Raw genomic sequence first — 18,031 nt, forward strand, 5'->3', positions numbered from 1 at the left:
ACAGGACAAATATTAGTACAATCTGTAGAGAGATGGCTGCCTTCAGAGTTGGTAAAAAACAAAAACAACAACTATATTTTAACTAAGAGAGTTGTAGGATAAGAAAGGCGTGAGTTCCACCAGCGTAATGACTTTTACTGACCGTTTTGATTTTTACTGAGCTGCGGTGGTCAGTGGCTTATTGAGATAAGGGGGAGGTTTCCTGTTCGGCTCCCTAGTTAACCAGGAAGTATGATGTCTACGCTGACCAGTCAGTCTGTTGATTAAGATAACAGAGAGGCTCGGTGTTTTTGTTTATTAACTAACAATGAAAGGATGTCATGCTTGTTGAAAGCGACGGTTTTGCTGTTAGATGTATGAAATGATAAGATAACGCTCTGCACGAATTTGCTGACTGCAAGTCAGCAAAGATTGATATTGTCCCCCCTTCCTGCAGTGCCACACATGTGTTTTGACACAACTCCTCCCCTCCTCAACAGATCTCGTGAAATTTAGGTTGTGATCCAAAAACCTGTGGTCAGTAAGACACTGTCCACCGTAGTATGAGGACGCTCCAAACCTTTAGTTTGGAGGGAGGACTGAGTTGAGCTTTATTTCAGGATTAAAGATTAAGGATTCTCTATTTCAGCGAAATCACAACGGTGCGGGACGGAGGTTTTTTCCACGTAGAGTGTGGCTGGTCTGCTGCTGAGCGTTAGATTGAGTGCGTATAAGATACATTAATTGCATGTGTACAACTGAAATAAATAGATATAATTAAATAATCACGATAGTAAAGTGAATTGTATTATAATTAATGTCATCATTTAATATGGATGGTATGCTGCTGCTAAGCATCAGATTGAGTGTGTATAAAAATTAAATAACTGAATGTGGATAAAAATTAAATCATTGGATGTGTATAAGATAAATTAAATAACTGGATGTGGATAAACTGAATTAAATAATTGGATGTGTATTAAAGGAATCATTAGACAAACTTAAATAATCACGATAATAAAGTTAATAACTATATTAATAATAATAATAATATCATATTAATGATAATAATATAATATGGGTAAGGCAGGAAACAAGGAGGGGCCGGAAATCAAGAGGGGCCGGACATCGAGGGAGGCCGGAAATCGAGGGAGACCGGAAATGGGGGGGAGGGGGGGGCGGAAATCAAAGGGGGGACCGGAAATCAAAGGGGACCGGAAATGATTAGGGTCATTAATCACCCGTCAATTAAAAAGTGACAGAACATTATATACTTAGGTCTCTAATAATTTACCCCAACTCTTACTTCTATTGTTCTATTCTTTAAAAAATCCTTAATCCAATTAAACATTTTTCCTTTAATTCCCATTTTATCCATCTTAATTAATAAACCCTCCTTCCAAAGCATATCATACGCTTTTTCAATATCAAAAAATGTAGCTAAGAGCATTTCTTTATTTACCTGAGCCTTTCTAATTTCATTATCTAAACAAACAATTGGATCTACCGTCGCCCGTCCACTTCTAAAACCACTCTGATAAGGAGATAAAAGACATCTTTTTTCCATTTCATACATTAATCTCCTAGTTATCATTCTCTCCATCAATTTACATAAATTAGAAGTAAGAGCTATAGGCCTATAACTTTTTACCTCTCCTTTATTCTTACCTGGCTTTACTATTGGTACAACTATTGAATGTTTCCAACTAGAGGGCAATTCACCTTGTTCCCATACTTTATTGTATATTTTAAAACTTTGCCTTTAGCAGCATCTGATAGCTGTTCTATCATCCTATAGCATATGCCATCTTTACCTGGAGATGTATTTTTAACTCCAATCAACGCTCTATTAATTTCAAATAATGTAAAGTCTTTATCTGAAACACTTCCATCTCTTTCCTATTTAAAATTTCTCTATTATCTTCAATCATTTCCAATCTCCGTGATAATTCTTCATTTGATAAATTTTTAGAACTATGCACTTTCACAAAGGACCTTGCAAACATCTCTGCTTTATCCTTGTTTGTTATAGCTTCACACTGATTATCTTTAATTATAGGTAAAGAAAACTCCCTTCTAATTTCTCCCATCTTTCTAATCAATCCTCAGATCTCCTTTACTTTAACATCTGTTCCGATTGTACTACAAAAACTTCTCCAATATTTCTTTTTTGATAATTTAACTACTCTCTTAACTTTAGACTGTGCTTTTTTGTATATTATTAAATTATCAAATGAATGGTTTAATTTTAACCTTTTAAATGCTTTATTCCTAACTTTAATAGCTTCTTTACATTTGTTGTTTCACCAAGGAACCATTTTCTTTTTCTTTAATCCAGTAGATTTGCCAATGGCCTTTTCTGCAGATTCACATATTATATTTGTAATCATTGAATTTAATTCTTCAATATCGTTACTTAAATTTGGCATAATCTCCATAAATTTGTCACTTGCTATCTTCTTATACTTTGCCCAATTAGCTTCCCTCATTCTCCATTTAGGATACCAATTTTCTTCAAATACTACTTCAAAATTATTAAATTTAACCATAATAGGATAATGATCACTTCCAAAGGGGGTTATCATTAATTACTTCCCATTGACTATTTCCTGCTATCTGATCTGACACTATAGTAAGATCAATTGCAGATTCTGCTCCATGCCCTACATCAAATCTAGTACCTTTTCCATCATTTAGACAAGTTAAGTTATAATCAACCATAAATTGCTCAATTATGTTTCCATTTTCATCATTCCTTTTACTTCCCCATAAGGTATTATGAGCATTAAAATCTCCACATAAAATATTCCTTACATTTTCCTTCACATAAATACTATCAAGTATTTCTCTACTTATTTTTTACAAGGGTTATAATAATTTATTATATAAAATTTTGATTTACTAATCCATACCTCAATCCCTATGACTTCTATTTCTTCATTTATATCCAAAGCTTTATAACTAATTCCCTGCTGAACAAATATAGCAACACCTCCTCCTACATTTGGATTTCTATCTTTACGTAGTGCTATATATCCATTAAGAATAAAATCAAGTGATGGTTTTTACCAGGTTTCTTGAATACATACTATATTTGGTTTAACATTCTGTCTTTCAATAAAATATTCTAACTCTCCGCCATTAGCTATTAAGCTTCTTGCATTCCACTGTAGTATGGATAAAACCATTAAATTTCATGACTACTGGACTGTTGACTTTCATTTATCCCTGTTGTTAAAACTGCATTGATTGACTCAAAAGACAAGTCTTCCATCTCAAGGTATTTTTCTGCTGCTTTTATTATAATTTTAATTTAATTAACTCTGTTCTACTATCTGTCTGTGCTGAACAATTTATTACTTCCACAATAAATGCAACAAATTTATTTTTCTCCACAATCATTGTATTTCCTAAGGTACTCTGGCTCTGCATTTGCTCTGTTTTTTTTAGATGGAGTAAGGGGCACAGAAATGCTTTTAGCATTAACATTTAAATTACTTACCCTTTTAATTGCATCTGCATAGGTAACGTTTTCTTTGACACGTATATTTTGTACCTGCACTGCTGTTTTATGAGCTTCACATCCTTTAAATGCAGCACTATGTTCTCCACCACAATTACAACACTTTAACTTAGTTCCTTCAGAACATTTCCCATACTCGTGCTCTCCTCCACACCTGGCACACCTGGCCTTAGCTCTGCAAGCAGCAGCAATATGTCCCAACCTCTGACATTTGTAACATCTGGTTGGTGGAGGAATGTATTGCCTTACTGTATAACTAACATACCCAATCATCACTTTTTCAGGTAATCTGTCGTCTTCTAGTACTAACATAACTGACTTACTAGGACTTTTAACTCCCTCTCTTGTAAAAAACGTTTCACTTTAATCACCCGAGCTCCTTCTACATTACCTTTAATCTCTTCCTCCGTCAGATCAGTTGATACTCCATATATTACTCCCATTACTTCTCCTCTCTCCTGCCATATTTGTGGCTTGATTATATGTCTTGCATCTCATTAGTCCCCGCACCTGATCTCTATCTCTGCATAACACCAATAGATTACCATCTCTTAGCGTTTTGACTGTTTTTACTTCACCTACTATTTTATATATTGCCTCACTTATCTTTAAAGGATTTAAAGCACATGGGTTCTGGAATCTAAGAATCACTTTCATTTCTTTTCTTTTATTTACCTCTCTTTTATCTTCATCAGATTCAAATCCTTTCCTTTTCTTATTTCCTCGACTCACTGTTTGCCCGTCTCCTGTTTTTCCACTTCTATTACAATAATCACTACTCACACTACAATTATCTGAGTCATCTAATTCTTCGCATTCGTCCATCGCACTTCCTTGTTTAAAGTTATCTACAATGGGGTACCGCGCGCGAGCTATTTTTAGAAACACAACGTCACGATGACGTCACATCACGTGGTACGCAGTGGGGCAAACTCCGGAAACCCGCCGCTGTGTCGCTGTAAAAGAGACGTGCGTTAGCCTAGGTTTTACTCGGTAAACGACTGCTTTTTCCAAATCTAAGACCATGGTTTTTAAACATTGTTGCTATGGAACGTGCAACAGCGACTCGAGGTACGCTGATCGGCCGCATATGAAGGATGTTTTCTTCAAGACTGCCAAGGAGAAACGTGTGCGCTGGGACCGGGGCGGTCGGCCTACACAACAGTTCAACCCGGAAAAAGTTACCAAATTCACCTACATATGTAGCAAGCATTTTGTCGGAGGAAAGGGCCCAACCGAAGAACATCCTGACCCAATTCCAGCGACATCAAGTCAAGGTAAGAGTATTTTGGTGGCCGACATGTTAATAAAGTAGCGCCTGCTACCATGACAGCATATAGGCTATCATGGTAGCAGGCGCTAACTTGATACCCTGCTACCAGGATAGCTTACTCAAAAACATTTCAAATGAGACAAACATTAAACATATACCCATTCCTGGACGGTGATTGCAAACAACAACAACAACAAAAAAACAGCCGACGCCACCATGATCGCCGCGCAGGAAAAAAAAACAAAGCTTACCGTTCATCAACTCGGCCAGTTTTCCAGTCTTTTTAAGCCCTCGACACTCAAGCCATTGTTTGAGCTGAAGGTTGGTGTGTTCTTCCACAGTGCGACCAGTAATCCGTGCGCCTGGAACATCGTCTTGGGAAAGTTTAATGGCTGTAAAGTCGGTCATATCGCTGTTTCTGTTGTGCGTGTAATAGCTGGTTGCTACGGGCGTTCTCTCCTGTATGCCCTACCTAAGCGGCAAAAGGGGCGTTGCTCTTGAGACGGTGACGTCACGTGCGCGGTACCCCATTAACTCCAAATTACACCTCCGTCACTTTAACCAACAACTGTTTCACTCGCTGCAACCCTCTCGCCTCCCGGGGAGCACCTCAGCAGAGTTGAATGATGAACACCTTCTTCTTCTTCTTTTTCTTCTTCTTCTTCTTTTCTTTCATTGGCAGATCGCAAACAACTTATAGGTGCATACTGCCACCTACTGTACATGAGTGTGTAGGTGTGTTCCACCTACTATATTCTATTTTTTAATTGTGTTATGTAAAAATAAAAACAATGCTTTATTAATGACCATATTTCCTCTCTATCTCCATCTCGCCCTAATATTCCTTTAATACTCCATTCTCTCCCATTTTCCATAATTACTTTCCTCATCCTCTCTCTTTCCGTTGCATATTTAATGCATTTCATCAGAACATGATCCACATTTTCTTTTCCTCCACAACCCTCACATATATCATTATTTCTCTTCCCTATTATATACAAAAACTCATTCAAGTACGTGTGTCCAGTTCTTATTCTAGTAAAAATTATCTCTTCCCTTCTGCTTATTTTTCCATAATTTTTACATATTACAGATTTTTGAACCCTATATAATCTTCTTCCTTTCTCATCTTCAACCCATATTTTTTGCCACATTTCTGTTTCTTTCTTTTTAATTATTGATTTCCCTTCCCCTCTCCCAAATGTTATCTCAACTACATTCTGCTTTCCTAAAGCCTTTTTAGCTAGCTTGTCTGCTGTTTCATTTCCTTTCACCCCTTCATGTGCCGGTACCCAACAGAACTGAACATCTATTCCACATCTAACTAACCTAAATAAACTCTGATAAATTTCTAACACAAGGTATTTCCTATTATTTCCTCCTGAGTGAATGCTTTCTATTGCAGCTTTTGAATCTGTACAAATTACCACCCTATCTGGTCTAACCTCCTCCACCCACTGTAAACTAAAAATAATTGCAACCATTTCTGCTGTATATATAGATAAAAGGTCTGTTAATCTTTTACATATACATTTATTAAACTCTGGAATGAATATCCCTACTCCCACATTTCCCTTTGAATTTTTGGAGCCATCTGTGTATATTTTTAAATAACTATAATACCATTGTCTAATATATAAGCTAGTTTTAACCCCGACTTCATTATGTTTCCATTCTCTTTTCATATCATGTATTTCCAAGTCAACTTTGGTTTCAGGAAACAACCATGGTGGCACAGCACTAATTGGGTTATTTTTAGAGAACGTCTTATCATCTAACTCATATTTTTGCCCATTTATTCACAGTCCAGCCAAAACCCTTTCTTGTAAATTTGGAATATTCCCAACAGTTCTTTATAATGCTTGTTGCTGGGTTTTCTTGACTACTACTTTTAATTCTGATCCAGTACGAAAGGGAAATTCTGACCCGTCTCATTTCTAAAGGAGTTTCTCCAGCCTCTACTAAAAGAGCATTTATGGGGGTAGTCTTAGTTTCTCCAGTAGCTATTCGTAATTAGCCTCGTGAGACCATCCTGATCTCGCGAGCTTTCAAGGTTTCACTCGCAGATCAGTCTGGCTACTCTCCGTTAAAGAAAATTTGGAGCCGTTCACCAAACGAACGTCCAATCAGCGTTGGCTTTGAGGCGGGTTGAGGTGTGACGCAACGAGAAGCGCGACAGTTCAGTCTAAAGAACATGGCGGCTTCAGCCGATGGAACTAGCGTTAGCGTGGCTATCGGGCAAGTTTTATCGGAATTACAGAGTATTTCTTTGCTGAGCTAACGAGCCTTTACCTGCAGCAGCAAGAGTAGCTTGGCTTGTGGTTGTGTTTTCGTCGTCGCTCTGTTACGAGTGACGACGAATCTGATTGGTTCATTTGGCCCGTCAATCACCAACATAGGCCAATCAGCTAACCAGTATTTTCGCCCCTTCCCAAAATTACTTCAACGGAAGGTTTCCAGATGGATATGCGGAGCAAATCTATCTGGCGGAGTCAGGTAAATTCGTAATGCCCTATATTGTAATTTGTCTACTATTTGTAATGATGATTTTGCTGCTGCTCCATATACCATACATCCATAATGATTGAACACGATAAACCTCAAACTGGTAGATTTCCGCTTTGCAAAGACCCGCCCTACTCTCCTTCTGATTGGCTAATGTCCTGGCTCTGCCAGATGTCATTGGTTGAGCGCAGCTTCTGTTTAAAATCTTGAATAAAAAGTCTACACGGAACATTTTGCGCTAATTTTCCAAATGACGAAACTCCCTCACAGTGACGGAGAACTTTAAACCCCTGATAGTATTACTTATTCAGATCAGAAGGGGGAGGAACAGTGGGGGTTCTAGATCAAATTTAGCAGGGGGGCCAGGGTGGGGCCAGAGTTTTTTCACAGGGGCACAGAACAAAAGATTTTGGGGTGGGGGGACTTAACAGGTCAACATTTCATCGTTTAATATATTAAGTAAGCCAAAGAGCCAATTGTGGCTCTGGAACTGCAGGTTGCAGACCCCTGATCTTTTCTCAGTACAGCAGGAAACAGCTTAATTTTTAAATAATATTTTGTTATTTTATTATTGGATAAAAACATAAATGAAAAAAATACAACTGATCCAAATGACCAGTCATGGTATCTTTTTCAGCATTTATCATCCTAAGAAATTTAATATCATGTCTTTAGTACAGGGACCAGGAACAGTTCTACAGGGGCACAGGCCCTGTTGGCCCCTGTCTAGAACCGCCCCTGGGGAGGAATGTATCCCCCCCCCCCCCCCCCCCCCCCCCCATGAATGACCAGAGGGGGGACATCACAAACAGAGGGGGGGGGGGGCTTACTCCAAGGGTTGAAGATGTCAGTGACAGTCGTAGACAAACATAGTTGTGGACTGTTTCAGAGAACAATGAAAGCTAACCTATTACTTAGAGGTTAGGAACTGAACAGCAGACAAACCAAGGCTGGTCAACCATGCCGCTCATCTGGGCTGTTTTTCACACAATGTTTCTGATCTTCTCTGATTTATTTAGTTTTTACAAAGAAGTCATTTACGGCCCAGATTACCATCACCAGCGGACCAGAAGTGGCCCACAGACCATCAGTTCAATAGCCCTGACCTAAAGAGGGATTTTCTAAAGAGGTGAATTATGGGTAACAGCCCAATGAGTGAAGAGCTGTTTAAAGTTTAAAATGTGTCTCTGGATGATTGAATCTTTCTAAAAGATCAAAATCTCTAAATACCAAAAGCTGCAGCAGAGCTGACCTGAATGAGCTGAAGATTTAGAAATCTGATGGTTGAAATAGTCCAAAGTATGAAGGAAGTAGTTAAAGGTCCAAAAACGTCCAGAACCGACTGAATAATGAAGAATAAACCGGACGGCAATAATGCTGAGTCAGCATCAGTCAATGAAGACATCTGGACTCACCGAGCCTTTCTGCAGTTCCTCACAGCTGGAACCAGTCTCAGTCGTCCCTTCTCTGATGTGTTGTACTTCTCCAGGTCCAACTCATCCAGAACCTCCTCTGACATCTGCAGCATGTAGGCCAGAGCTGAACACTGGATCTCTGAGAGCTTCTCTGATCTGTTCTCTGATTTCAGGAACTGTTGGATCTCCTGAAAAACTGAGAGGTCCTTCATCTCCATCAGACAGTGGAAGATGTTGATGCTTCTCTCAGGAGAGATATAATCACCAGTGTTCATCCACTTCAGGTTGTTGATGACTCTCTGGATGGTTCCTGGACTGTTCTCTGTCTGACCCAGCAGGCCTCCTAAGAGTCTCTGGTTGGACTCCACAGAGAGGCCATGAAGGAAGCGAGCAAACAGGTCCAGGTGGCCATTTTCACTTCTGAGGGATTTATACATGATTCTCTCCATGAACTCATACAGAGATGAGTAATCCTGGTATTTTCCCAGGAAGTTCTCCACCACCGGTGTGTTCCTGCTGGTGAAGCAGTGGAACATGTAGACTGCAGCCAGAAACTCCTGAATGCTCAGATGAACAAAGCAGTAGACTGCTTTCTGGAAGATCACGCTCTCTCTCTTGAAGATCTCTGTACAAACTCCTGAGTACACCGAGGCCTCTGTGACATCCAGACCACACTGCTGCAGGTCTTCTTGGTAGAACATGATGTTTCCTTTCTCCAGCTGTTCCAACGCCAGCCTCCCCAGCTTCAGGAGAACTTCCCTGTCAGCCTCCATCAGCTCCTGTGGACTCCTCCCATGTCCTCCATGGTACTTGTTCTTCTTCCTCCTGGTCTGGACCAGCAGGAAGTGAGAGTACATGTCAGTCATGGTCTTGGGCAGCTCTCCTCTCTGCTCTGTGGTCAACATGTTCTCCAGAACCGTAGCAGTGATCCAGCAGAAGACTGGGATTCCACACATGATGTGGAGGCTCCTGGAGGTCTTGATGTGGGAGATGATTCTGCTGGACAGCTCTTCATCACTGAACCTCCTCCTGAAGTACTCCTCCTTCTGGGCGTCGCTGAAGCCTCGTACCTCTGTTACCCTGGCAACACATGAAGGAGGGATCTGATTGGCCGCTGCAGGTCTGGAGGTGATCCAGACCAGAGCCGAGGGAAGCAGGTTCCCCTTGATGAGGTTTGTCAGCAGAACGTCGACTGATGACTTCTGTGTGACGTCAGAAACCAGCCGACTGTGGCTGAAGTCCAGAGAAAGTCTGCTTTCATCCAGGCCGTCAAAGATGAAGAGAAGTTTGTGGCGAGCCAGCTGCTCTGCTGGGAGCTTCTGGAGGGTTGGATGGAAAACATGGAGCAGCGTGAGAAGACTGTGCTGCTCACCTCTGATCAGGTTCAGCTCCCTGAACGACAGCAGAACCACCACACGGACATCTTGGTTCTCCAAGCCCTCGGCCCAGTCCAGAGTGAACTTCTGCACTGAGAAGGTTTTTCCAACACCAGCCACGCCGTTGGTCAGAACCACTCTGATGGCTCCATGTTGGTCAGGTGAGGCTTTAAAGATGTCGTGGCACCTGATTGGAGAGTCATGGAGGTTCTGGATCCTGGAAGCTCTCTCCAGCTGCTTCACCTCATGTTGGCTATTAACCTCTTCACTCTGTCCCTCTGTGATGTAGAGATCAGTGTAGATCCTGTTGAGGAGGGTTCTACTTCCTGGTTCATCACTTCCTTCAGTCACACGTTCACATCTCCTCCTCAGACTGATCTTATGTTCCTCTAGAACCTCCTGCAGACCAACATCTGCTGGAACAGAGAAGAAGAGACAACTGAAGGAAAAAGCTGATTTAGTGATGAAGTTGGAGCAGAAACATCTGGAACATCAGGAGGTGTCTTCATTAGAAGGTCTCTTAGTCCACATGATGTGATGCTAACCAATGGGATCCATCCTTAGAAGCAGAACCTTGTTAGATGGTCAGACAGCAGAGTTGTGCCTCTGCTTTGTGGCCAGTATCTGTTCACTGTCAGGATCTGATTCACAAAGCAGATCAGATGAAGAAATGCTGACAGAAACATGCAGCAGCTTTCAGCAACATCAACTCTTTAGCATCAGGTCACCATTGTCCTAATTTCTCTGCTTCTATCTGACCTTCTCCCACAAACACAGCAGCTACAGAAGAGGCAGAGAGACAGAAAATGTTTCCTGGCAGCATTTTCAGCCTTAATGAAGGAAATCTGGAGGAAATGCTCTAATCTGCCAGAGAAACAGCTCCTTGGATCAGCTAGTGTTCACATTTCAGATGCTTTTCTCCCTCACAGACTGGATTGGATGTTTTTAGAGAATAATTACAGATTAGAAATGACATGGGACTGATTTGGTCCTTTAGAAGTAAACAGCAGATAGAAATATTCCATGTTTCTACAAATCTATCTGCTGTAATCTGGGATCTATTGTCAGAGGAAATAAAGCTTTCTGTCTCTCAGACTTTCCTTCCCTCTTTCTGTAAAGCAGCAGTGCAGCAGCTTGTTTTCTCCACCTTTTTGTTTCCATCAAAATGAGCTGCAGCTTTAAGGAGATCTTCAGTTTTAATGCATTTAGCACAAAGGGCTGAAAACAGAAGCACTTCAAAGCAAACCCAATAGGTTGTTGGGTTGAACACAGACGTTACATTTACAGCAGCTGGAAATCCAGAGATTCAGGGCAAATAATCGATCCCAGAAAGACTTTAAACACTTAGATTCCCAAATGCCAACTAAAGACGAGGAATTAGTCCAACAGAGACGATAGAAGGAAGTTCTGATTGGAGATGTTCAGTCTCACCTGGAGCACAGCTGCTCTGATTGGCTGCCAGCAGTCCAGGTCCTGGTCTGAAGAAGTAAAACAAAAGTAATCACACCCCTTCTCCTTCCTTTAGATCTTAACATAAATGCTCTTCCTAATTCATGCTTTACTTACCAGTTTATAAAACTCTAAGGTCCATTTTTAAACAAATGAATGAATATGCTTCTAAACATATATTTACACATTTCCATGCCAACAATTCTCCCTACAGCCAATGTGACTAAGACCATTGTACATGTGTGTATAACCAGGCCCAATGTTTCTGCAGTGAATACTACTGCTTTATTGACTAACAGCTGATGATTATGGAGCTTTAAGTTAAGTTAAAGTTCTAAACTAATTTACTTTCACTTTATAAACTGAAGACTGAGTAAATATTATGTTTTATATCTCTGTGGAATCACATGAATCAGTTAGAAACTGGGTTCTTACTCTGAGTCTGAGGGTCCAGGTTCTTCACTGAAGTCTGGATCGATATCTTTGGACCGGTCACTCCTGATAGACGGACAGCTGGATCCTGGAGGTTCTGCTCTCTGTCTGTGGTTCTGACCTCTGAAACACCAACATGTTGTTATTCAGATCACATCAATCAGTGAGAAACTCTGATAAAAACCAGAGAAGAAGCTCTGAACACAAACTGCTGCAGAGAAGCAGAAGCTTTAAAGGTTCTTACTCTGAGGGTCCAGGTTCTTTGAAGTCTGGATTCCAGTCTTTGGACCGGTCACTCCTCATAGATGGACTGATGGGTCCTGGAGGTTCTGCTCTGTTCTCCATCTCCTGGACTTCAGTCAGCCTGAGAGAGGAACCAGAACCAGTCAGTTGCCAGTGGTTCAGGTCCAGTCAGTGTTCTGTAGAGCAGAAAGCTGGTTCCCATCATGTGTGTAGAGGACCAGAGGAACCTGAGTTCAGCAGGTACCATCTGGGTCTGGATTGTCCTCTCCTTCACTACTTCATGCACCTCCTGATGTCTGCTGGCTGATCTCCTCAGAACCATCTGGAGAAGTTCTGCTTTCTTCAGAGAATGAAGCTCAAACTGAGGCTGAAACCTTTTCAGGTCTGAACTGGAATCCTGTTCCAGGTCTGTAGAAACATCCAGAGTGAATGAAGGAGGGAACATTTCCTCTGAAGTTCTGATGTGTTGGTTCTGAACACAGCGGCCCACAAAGATGAACAAAGATGCTGCAGCTTCACTGCTAAAAGGAACTAAAAGCAAGTAAAACTGGATTGAAATGAGTGTTTTTGTCCTTGATCTGAGCAGCTAAATAGGATTATCTGCCAACTGAATACCATTTAGCTCTTAATATAGGATCAACTCATCTCCATCATCTTATTTCAAGGTCAGTATATCTAATTATCTTATTTTAGGGATCAAATACTCATTCCATTGGCAGATAATCTGATTTAGCTGCTCAGATCAAGGACAAATGCACTCATTTCCAGAAGGTTTTACTTCCTTTTAGTTCTCTTCTGCAGCTTGTAACTCTTCTCTTGGACCATCCTGCAGGTCATTCTCCAGAAGAACAGCAGAGATGGATTTATCTGATTGAAGATTTTACCATGATGAGCTCAATCAGAACCAAGATGTTCCTCTGAAAAAGATTTGATTTAGGAGGAACATCTTGGTGTTTCAGCTCCTTTATGACCAAAGTTATATTCAGCTGACCTGAAGCTTTTCTCTATTTATTTCTTTGGCTGTAGAATCCAAACTGTGCAGGGAGTGTCCTTCTGCCGTTTTCTCCAAGACTTCTTCAACTTTCACTATCTGACAGTTATTCAGTATTAATTGTGTTTCTGACTGAGCAATAACTGTTTAAAGGGCAAAGCAACAAACTTCAGGCAAGTCCTGTCTGCTGAATAAACGGCAATGAGAGGGTTAAAAGTGACGCTGTTACAAACTAGTCTGCATGAACTGCTGAACAACATTTCTGGCTCCTTTTCATTCCATAGAAACTTTGATATTTGTCAATTAGGGCAGCCATTTAAAAGTATTAATAAACTATATGAAGCCTAGGCAGAAATTCAACTAAAGTAACTGAATTACTTACATTCATCCAATCAGAGGCTCATCTCCTCCGACGTAAGCCAATCAGCTTTGAACCAGACCTCCACGAAGCCCAATCAGCATCCAGAGTTCATCTTAAAGGTCTTCAAATCACGTCTCAGCCTGCTACCCAGCCAAAGCTCAAGCAGTGGTTGGCCAATGTCTGATTAGGACTCAGATGACCTGATCCAACCCACCTCCATCCCTTCTCCACCATGGTAGCCAAGCTCCATCTGGCTTTCCCATGGTGCTCCTTCAACCTCGTCCCTATCAGAGTGGAATTCCTCCTGGACTCTGACTGCATTCCCTGTCACATCTCAATGGGTCCGGCAGAAGACCGCCATGTTGAGTCTGGTTCTGCCAGAGGTTTCTTCCCAAAGGGGAGTTTTTCCTCTCCACTGTCGCCTCATGCTTGCTCATCATGGACAGGTTGATGCAAACCTGTGTTTATCCAAGCTGGACATCTATCTTTGTGGGTCCCTGAGTGAAGCACTAGTATCAGCTCTCCCAGTCTACTGGATCTCACCAATACAGCTCAAGCAGATGGTCTCACCAACCAGCGTCTATGGACTGAACCAACTTGGTCTATCTCCACTCCACCACCAGTTTCAGGCCTGGGGGGAAACATCCCTGTTCTCATACACCTGCTTATGCATATTAAAGGAAAATTCAGCGCTAATGTTTCCTGCTGAGGTCTGAGCGCCAAAGTCTTAAAATAATTGTAGCAATAAAATTCTTCTAATTGTCTTTTTCTCTCCAGGTGAGTTTTTTCAGATTGAATTAAAATAGAATTTATGTGAACAAAGACAACAGGCGATAATAAAGCAGATGCTAGACAACTGAACACATCTGGATCAAACATGGTGCAGCCGTAGAGAAAACCAGGAAACCAGGAAATACAAGGAAACGCCTCTGAAGGAGCAACTGGATCCACAACCAGGAGAAAAAGGAGAGAAAAACTCCAAATGGCCGTATTCTAAAGGACTCTGATTGGTGGCCTGCTGTGATGTCATCAGAGGCTGGTTGGAAAAGAACTAAATAGCAACCATGACATGTTGTTCTGCAGGAGACAAACTGTCTCTAGAGAGATTTTACAGAAAGGTGCGGCTGCTGCTGCAAAGAATCAGAGATCAACTGAGAACAAAGTTTGATTTTCAGCTTTTATTCAGCAGCTAAATCACAATCTGCAGACTTCAGAGTTTTCAAAGCACTTTTCCTGATTCAGCTCAATTCTTCATCTAGAACAGGATGTGAGTCTCTGACGTCAGCATTAGCTAAGATCATGAGGAAGAAGCAGCAGAGAACCGGTACCGGTTCTACTGAACAACTGCAGCTGCTACATGTGGAGAATGCAAAGTTCCATTTAGTAAAACATCTTTTGGTAAAAATGTTTTTTTCTGTCAAAGGAACCAACCTGTGGGATGGTCTTCCCACAAATCTGAGTCTGACTAGACGTTCCACTCAGAAAGCAAACGATGCTAAAGGCGCTTTTACATCATTATTCAGTTTTTGTCTGAAGAAAAGAGACAAAGGAAGGAAACTGAGCGTTTGTTGGTGCTGATAAGCAGGAAATCAGAGCCTGACCAGCACCACGGTTACATGAAGCAGCAGCTTGGTTCTGAAGGAGAACCAGACTGAGTTCTGTTCCTGGTTCTGTTCACAGTCCACAGAGAGAAAAGCAGAACAAGTTCACACTCACCCTGATCCAGAGTCTTCTCTCTGTTCTGTTCTGCTGCTAAATGGAGTCAGAACCTGTTTCTCCTGATCTGATACCTGACTGTAACCGACTCACCTGAGGCTCCGCCCCCTGTCCAGGTGAGTTTACCTGACTTTAAACACCTTTCCTCTCAGTTCTTCTCTCTGTTCTGTTCTGCTGCTAAATGGAGTCAGAACCTGTTTCTCCTGATCTGATACCTGACTGTAACTGACTCACCTGAGGCTCCGCCCCCTGTCCAGGTGAGTTTACCTGAGATTAAATACCTTTCCTTTCAGTTCTTCTCTCTGTTCTGTTCTGCTGCTAAATGGAGTCAGAACCTGTTCCTCCTGATCTGATACCTGACTGTAACCGACTCACCTGAGGCTCCGCCCCCTGTCCAGGTGAGTTTACCTGAGATTAAATACCTTTCCTCTCAGTTCTTCTTTTCTTTTTATCAGCCTAGCTCCTCCACTGGAGGCTGGTTAATTAGTTCCAACAGCCTGATGGGTTAAAGGTGCAGCTCTAGTAATGTCATTTACTGAGGATCAATAAACAGGAAAAATAATGAATAATCCTGAATAACAAGTGGAAACATCTACAAAGAATATATATACATGTACATCTCCTTGTGTTTGATTGCTACACGGAGCACTTCTCACCAGGCTGGTGGTAAAAATAGAGAAAAAGAGAAATTAATCTGCAGTAATAAGCTTTAAAGTGCTTGTATCTGCTCTGTGATCCAGGGACCAATTGACTTTTCTAAACTCCTCTATTCACCTTCCAGAGCTGTGCCCTGGGCCGAGCTGCTGTCCTTCTCCTTTTTTGTTCTCTCCTTCTTTTTCCTCCATTTTCTGTTGGTCCTTTTACAAAATCCAACAGCTTTCCTCCCAGAAGGCAAAGCCAGTAAGATGCTGACAGGTGAGAGCGCATTAATATCAGATAGATAAAAAACTGAAAATGTAACACTTGTTATTGCGATCATAAGGGTTAAAACTCGTTTGATCAGTCAATATAACACGTTCTGGGAAAGAAAACGGCTCTGTGGTCATTTCCACATGTGTCATGAAAATATTAGCTTTATGTTATTAGATTGTCGCATGTCTGTCAGCTGAAACCATAAATCCACCTTCCTAAGTCCATCACAGCTGTCTACTGGTTCGTCTTTTTTCTTTTTTGGTAGCTAAACCTGCATGAATAGATCATATAAAGCGGATTTCACCTGTGATCAAATGAACACTGAATAAAAGGTACAGCCAAAATTATCAGATTTAATAAGATTTTAACTCAACCAAGAACCATAGAGATATTAACCATATTAAGAAAATGAGATATGTCGCTTTTAAAAATAGAACAATGCATTAGGAGTTTAAAAAAATCAATTTCATTTTATTAGAATGTGATGCCTAAAAATAGACTTCACAAAGCTGGAGGTTAAAAGTTTTATTGATTTCAAGCACGCTCCCGACGCAGGGATACAAATTCTGGCGTGGATAACTCGTTTAGCACAACGACGCCTGTTGCCTGTGTTATTCTAGCGCAGCAGGTCTGATATCACAGTAAATTGGGCAAAAGTCTGGACTATTTCTGCCCTGTGATGGACTGGCGACCTGTCCAGGTTGTTGGACCGGAGCGCCACAGTTTAGATTTTTTATCTGCTATAACTTATTAATGTGCAAGTGAAAACGTGGGAACATTGGTGTTGTGAGATCACTGCTATGTGTAGCAACTGATCCCGGTGGAAGAAAGTTGCCCCCTGACAGTTCATAGGAAAAGTCACCGTACAGATTCTGGCCCACGGCCTATCCCCCTCAACAATCCCGACTAAGCAGAGCAAAGTACTGGGTCGCTGGAGGGACCAAAATCCAGTGAAAGTTAAGTGGCAGATAAATGTGTATGCAAAGACAAGCTGTGATTTCCAAAGCCTGGGGCTTCACAAAAGCTGTTAGCAGCGCAGCGCACAGTACGTCTGTGCTGCGGCTGTAGTGACTACGCTCACCCCCCTCCGCTCATCAGTAGCATGTGCACCCCCAAAGAGCAACATCTGCACAAAGCGCCAGGACTACTCAGTTTTCACTGGGAAACCCTGTAGACATTTTAAATGGGATCAGCAATTGGATATGAATTTATCATAAATTAACCTGAGTAGTTTATTGGGAACTGAGCTCATGTAAATGAACTTTTCTGAAGTTTAAGTGATTAACAGCAAAATATCGTAGCAGAAACTCCTTGATCAGTTTTTGTACATCTTCCCCAAGGTACAAGATGAGGCACTTCAGCAGACACTCTCTCTTTAGGCTCACATCCAGGCTCTAGGTGAGAGTGCAGAACACAAACCATGCAACTTGACTGAAGATGCAAACATGTACACGTCTAAATGAGAACGATGATCTGCAGTGATTGCTGCCAAACCGGTGAATAGCCTGTCAAAATCAGATGAGAAACATTCTACTTCTTCCAAAACGATCTAATTTCACAATCAAGTGTTCTGATAGTGACACATGAAAATTATTGCTTTTGTTTACGGTTTTTCTATTTTTCTGGTAGGCTATTGTTGCAACACTAAGCAAATACATAGCTGATCAAGAAGCTTCAATACATGGTGTGTCTTCTCTCTGATAGCTCCTCCCTTGTTCCTGATGATCTCCATCAGCTTACCATGGTGCTTGTCCAAAGAGGCCAGGAATCGTGGTTGAAGTGGAACAGTAGTAATCCTCATAAATTCACCATTGATCTGCATAAAAACAATATCACAAGCAAATGTTATTATATTT

The 18,031-nt window shown here is 41.3% G+C and overlaps 1 protein-coding gene across 1 annotated transcript in view; it reads right to left on the bottom strand.

The window, feature by feature from the left end:
- Positions 1-10,693, bottom strand: part of LOC118560015 (NLR family CARD domain-containing protein 3-like) — a 50,949-nt gene extending 40,256 nt beyond the window's left edge. The window contains exons 1-2 of the mRNA XM_036130626.1: positions 10,617-10,693; positions 8,696-10,484 (exon numbers count right to left, since the gene is read on the bottom strand). Coding sequence (XP_035986519.1) covers positions 8,696-10,484; positions 10,617-10,629 — 1,802 coding nt within the window. The 5' untranslated portion in view covers positions 10,630-10,693. The remainder of the gene's footprint in view (positions 1-8,695; positions 10,485-10,616) is intronic.
- Between the last annotated feature and the right edge of the window lie 7,338 nt (positions 10,694-18,031).

Source organism: Fundulus heteroclitus, unplaced genomic scaffold (genome assembly GCF_011125445.2).
Source record: "Fundulus heteroclitus isolate FHET01 unplaced genomic scaffold, MU-UCD_Fhet_4.1 scaffold_369, whole genome shotgun sequence".
In the NCBI taxonomy this organism is placed as follows: domain Eukaryota; kingdom Metazoa; phylum Chordata; class Actinopteri; order Cyprinodontiformes; family Fundulidae; genus Fundulus; species Fundulus heteroclitus.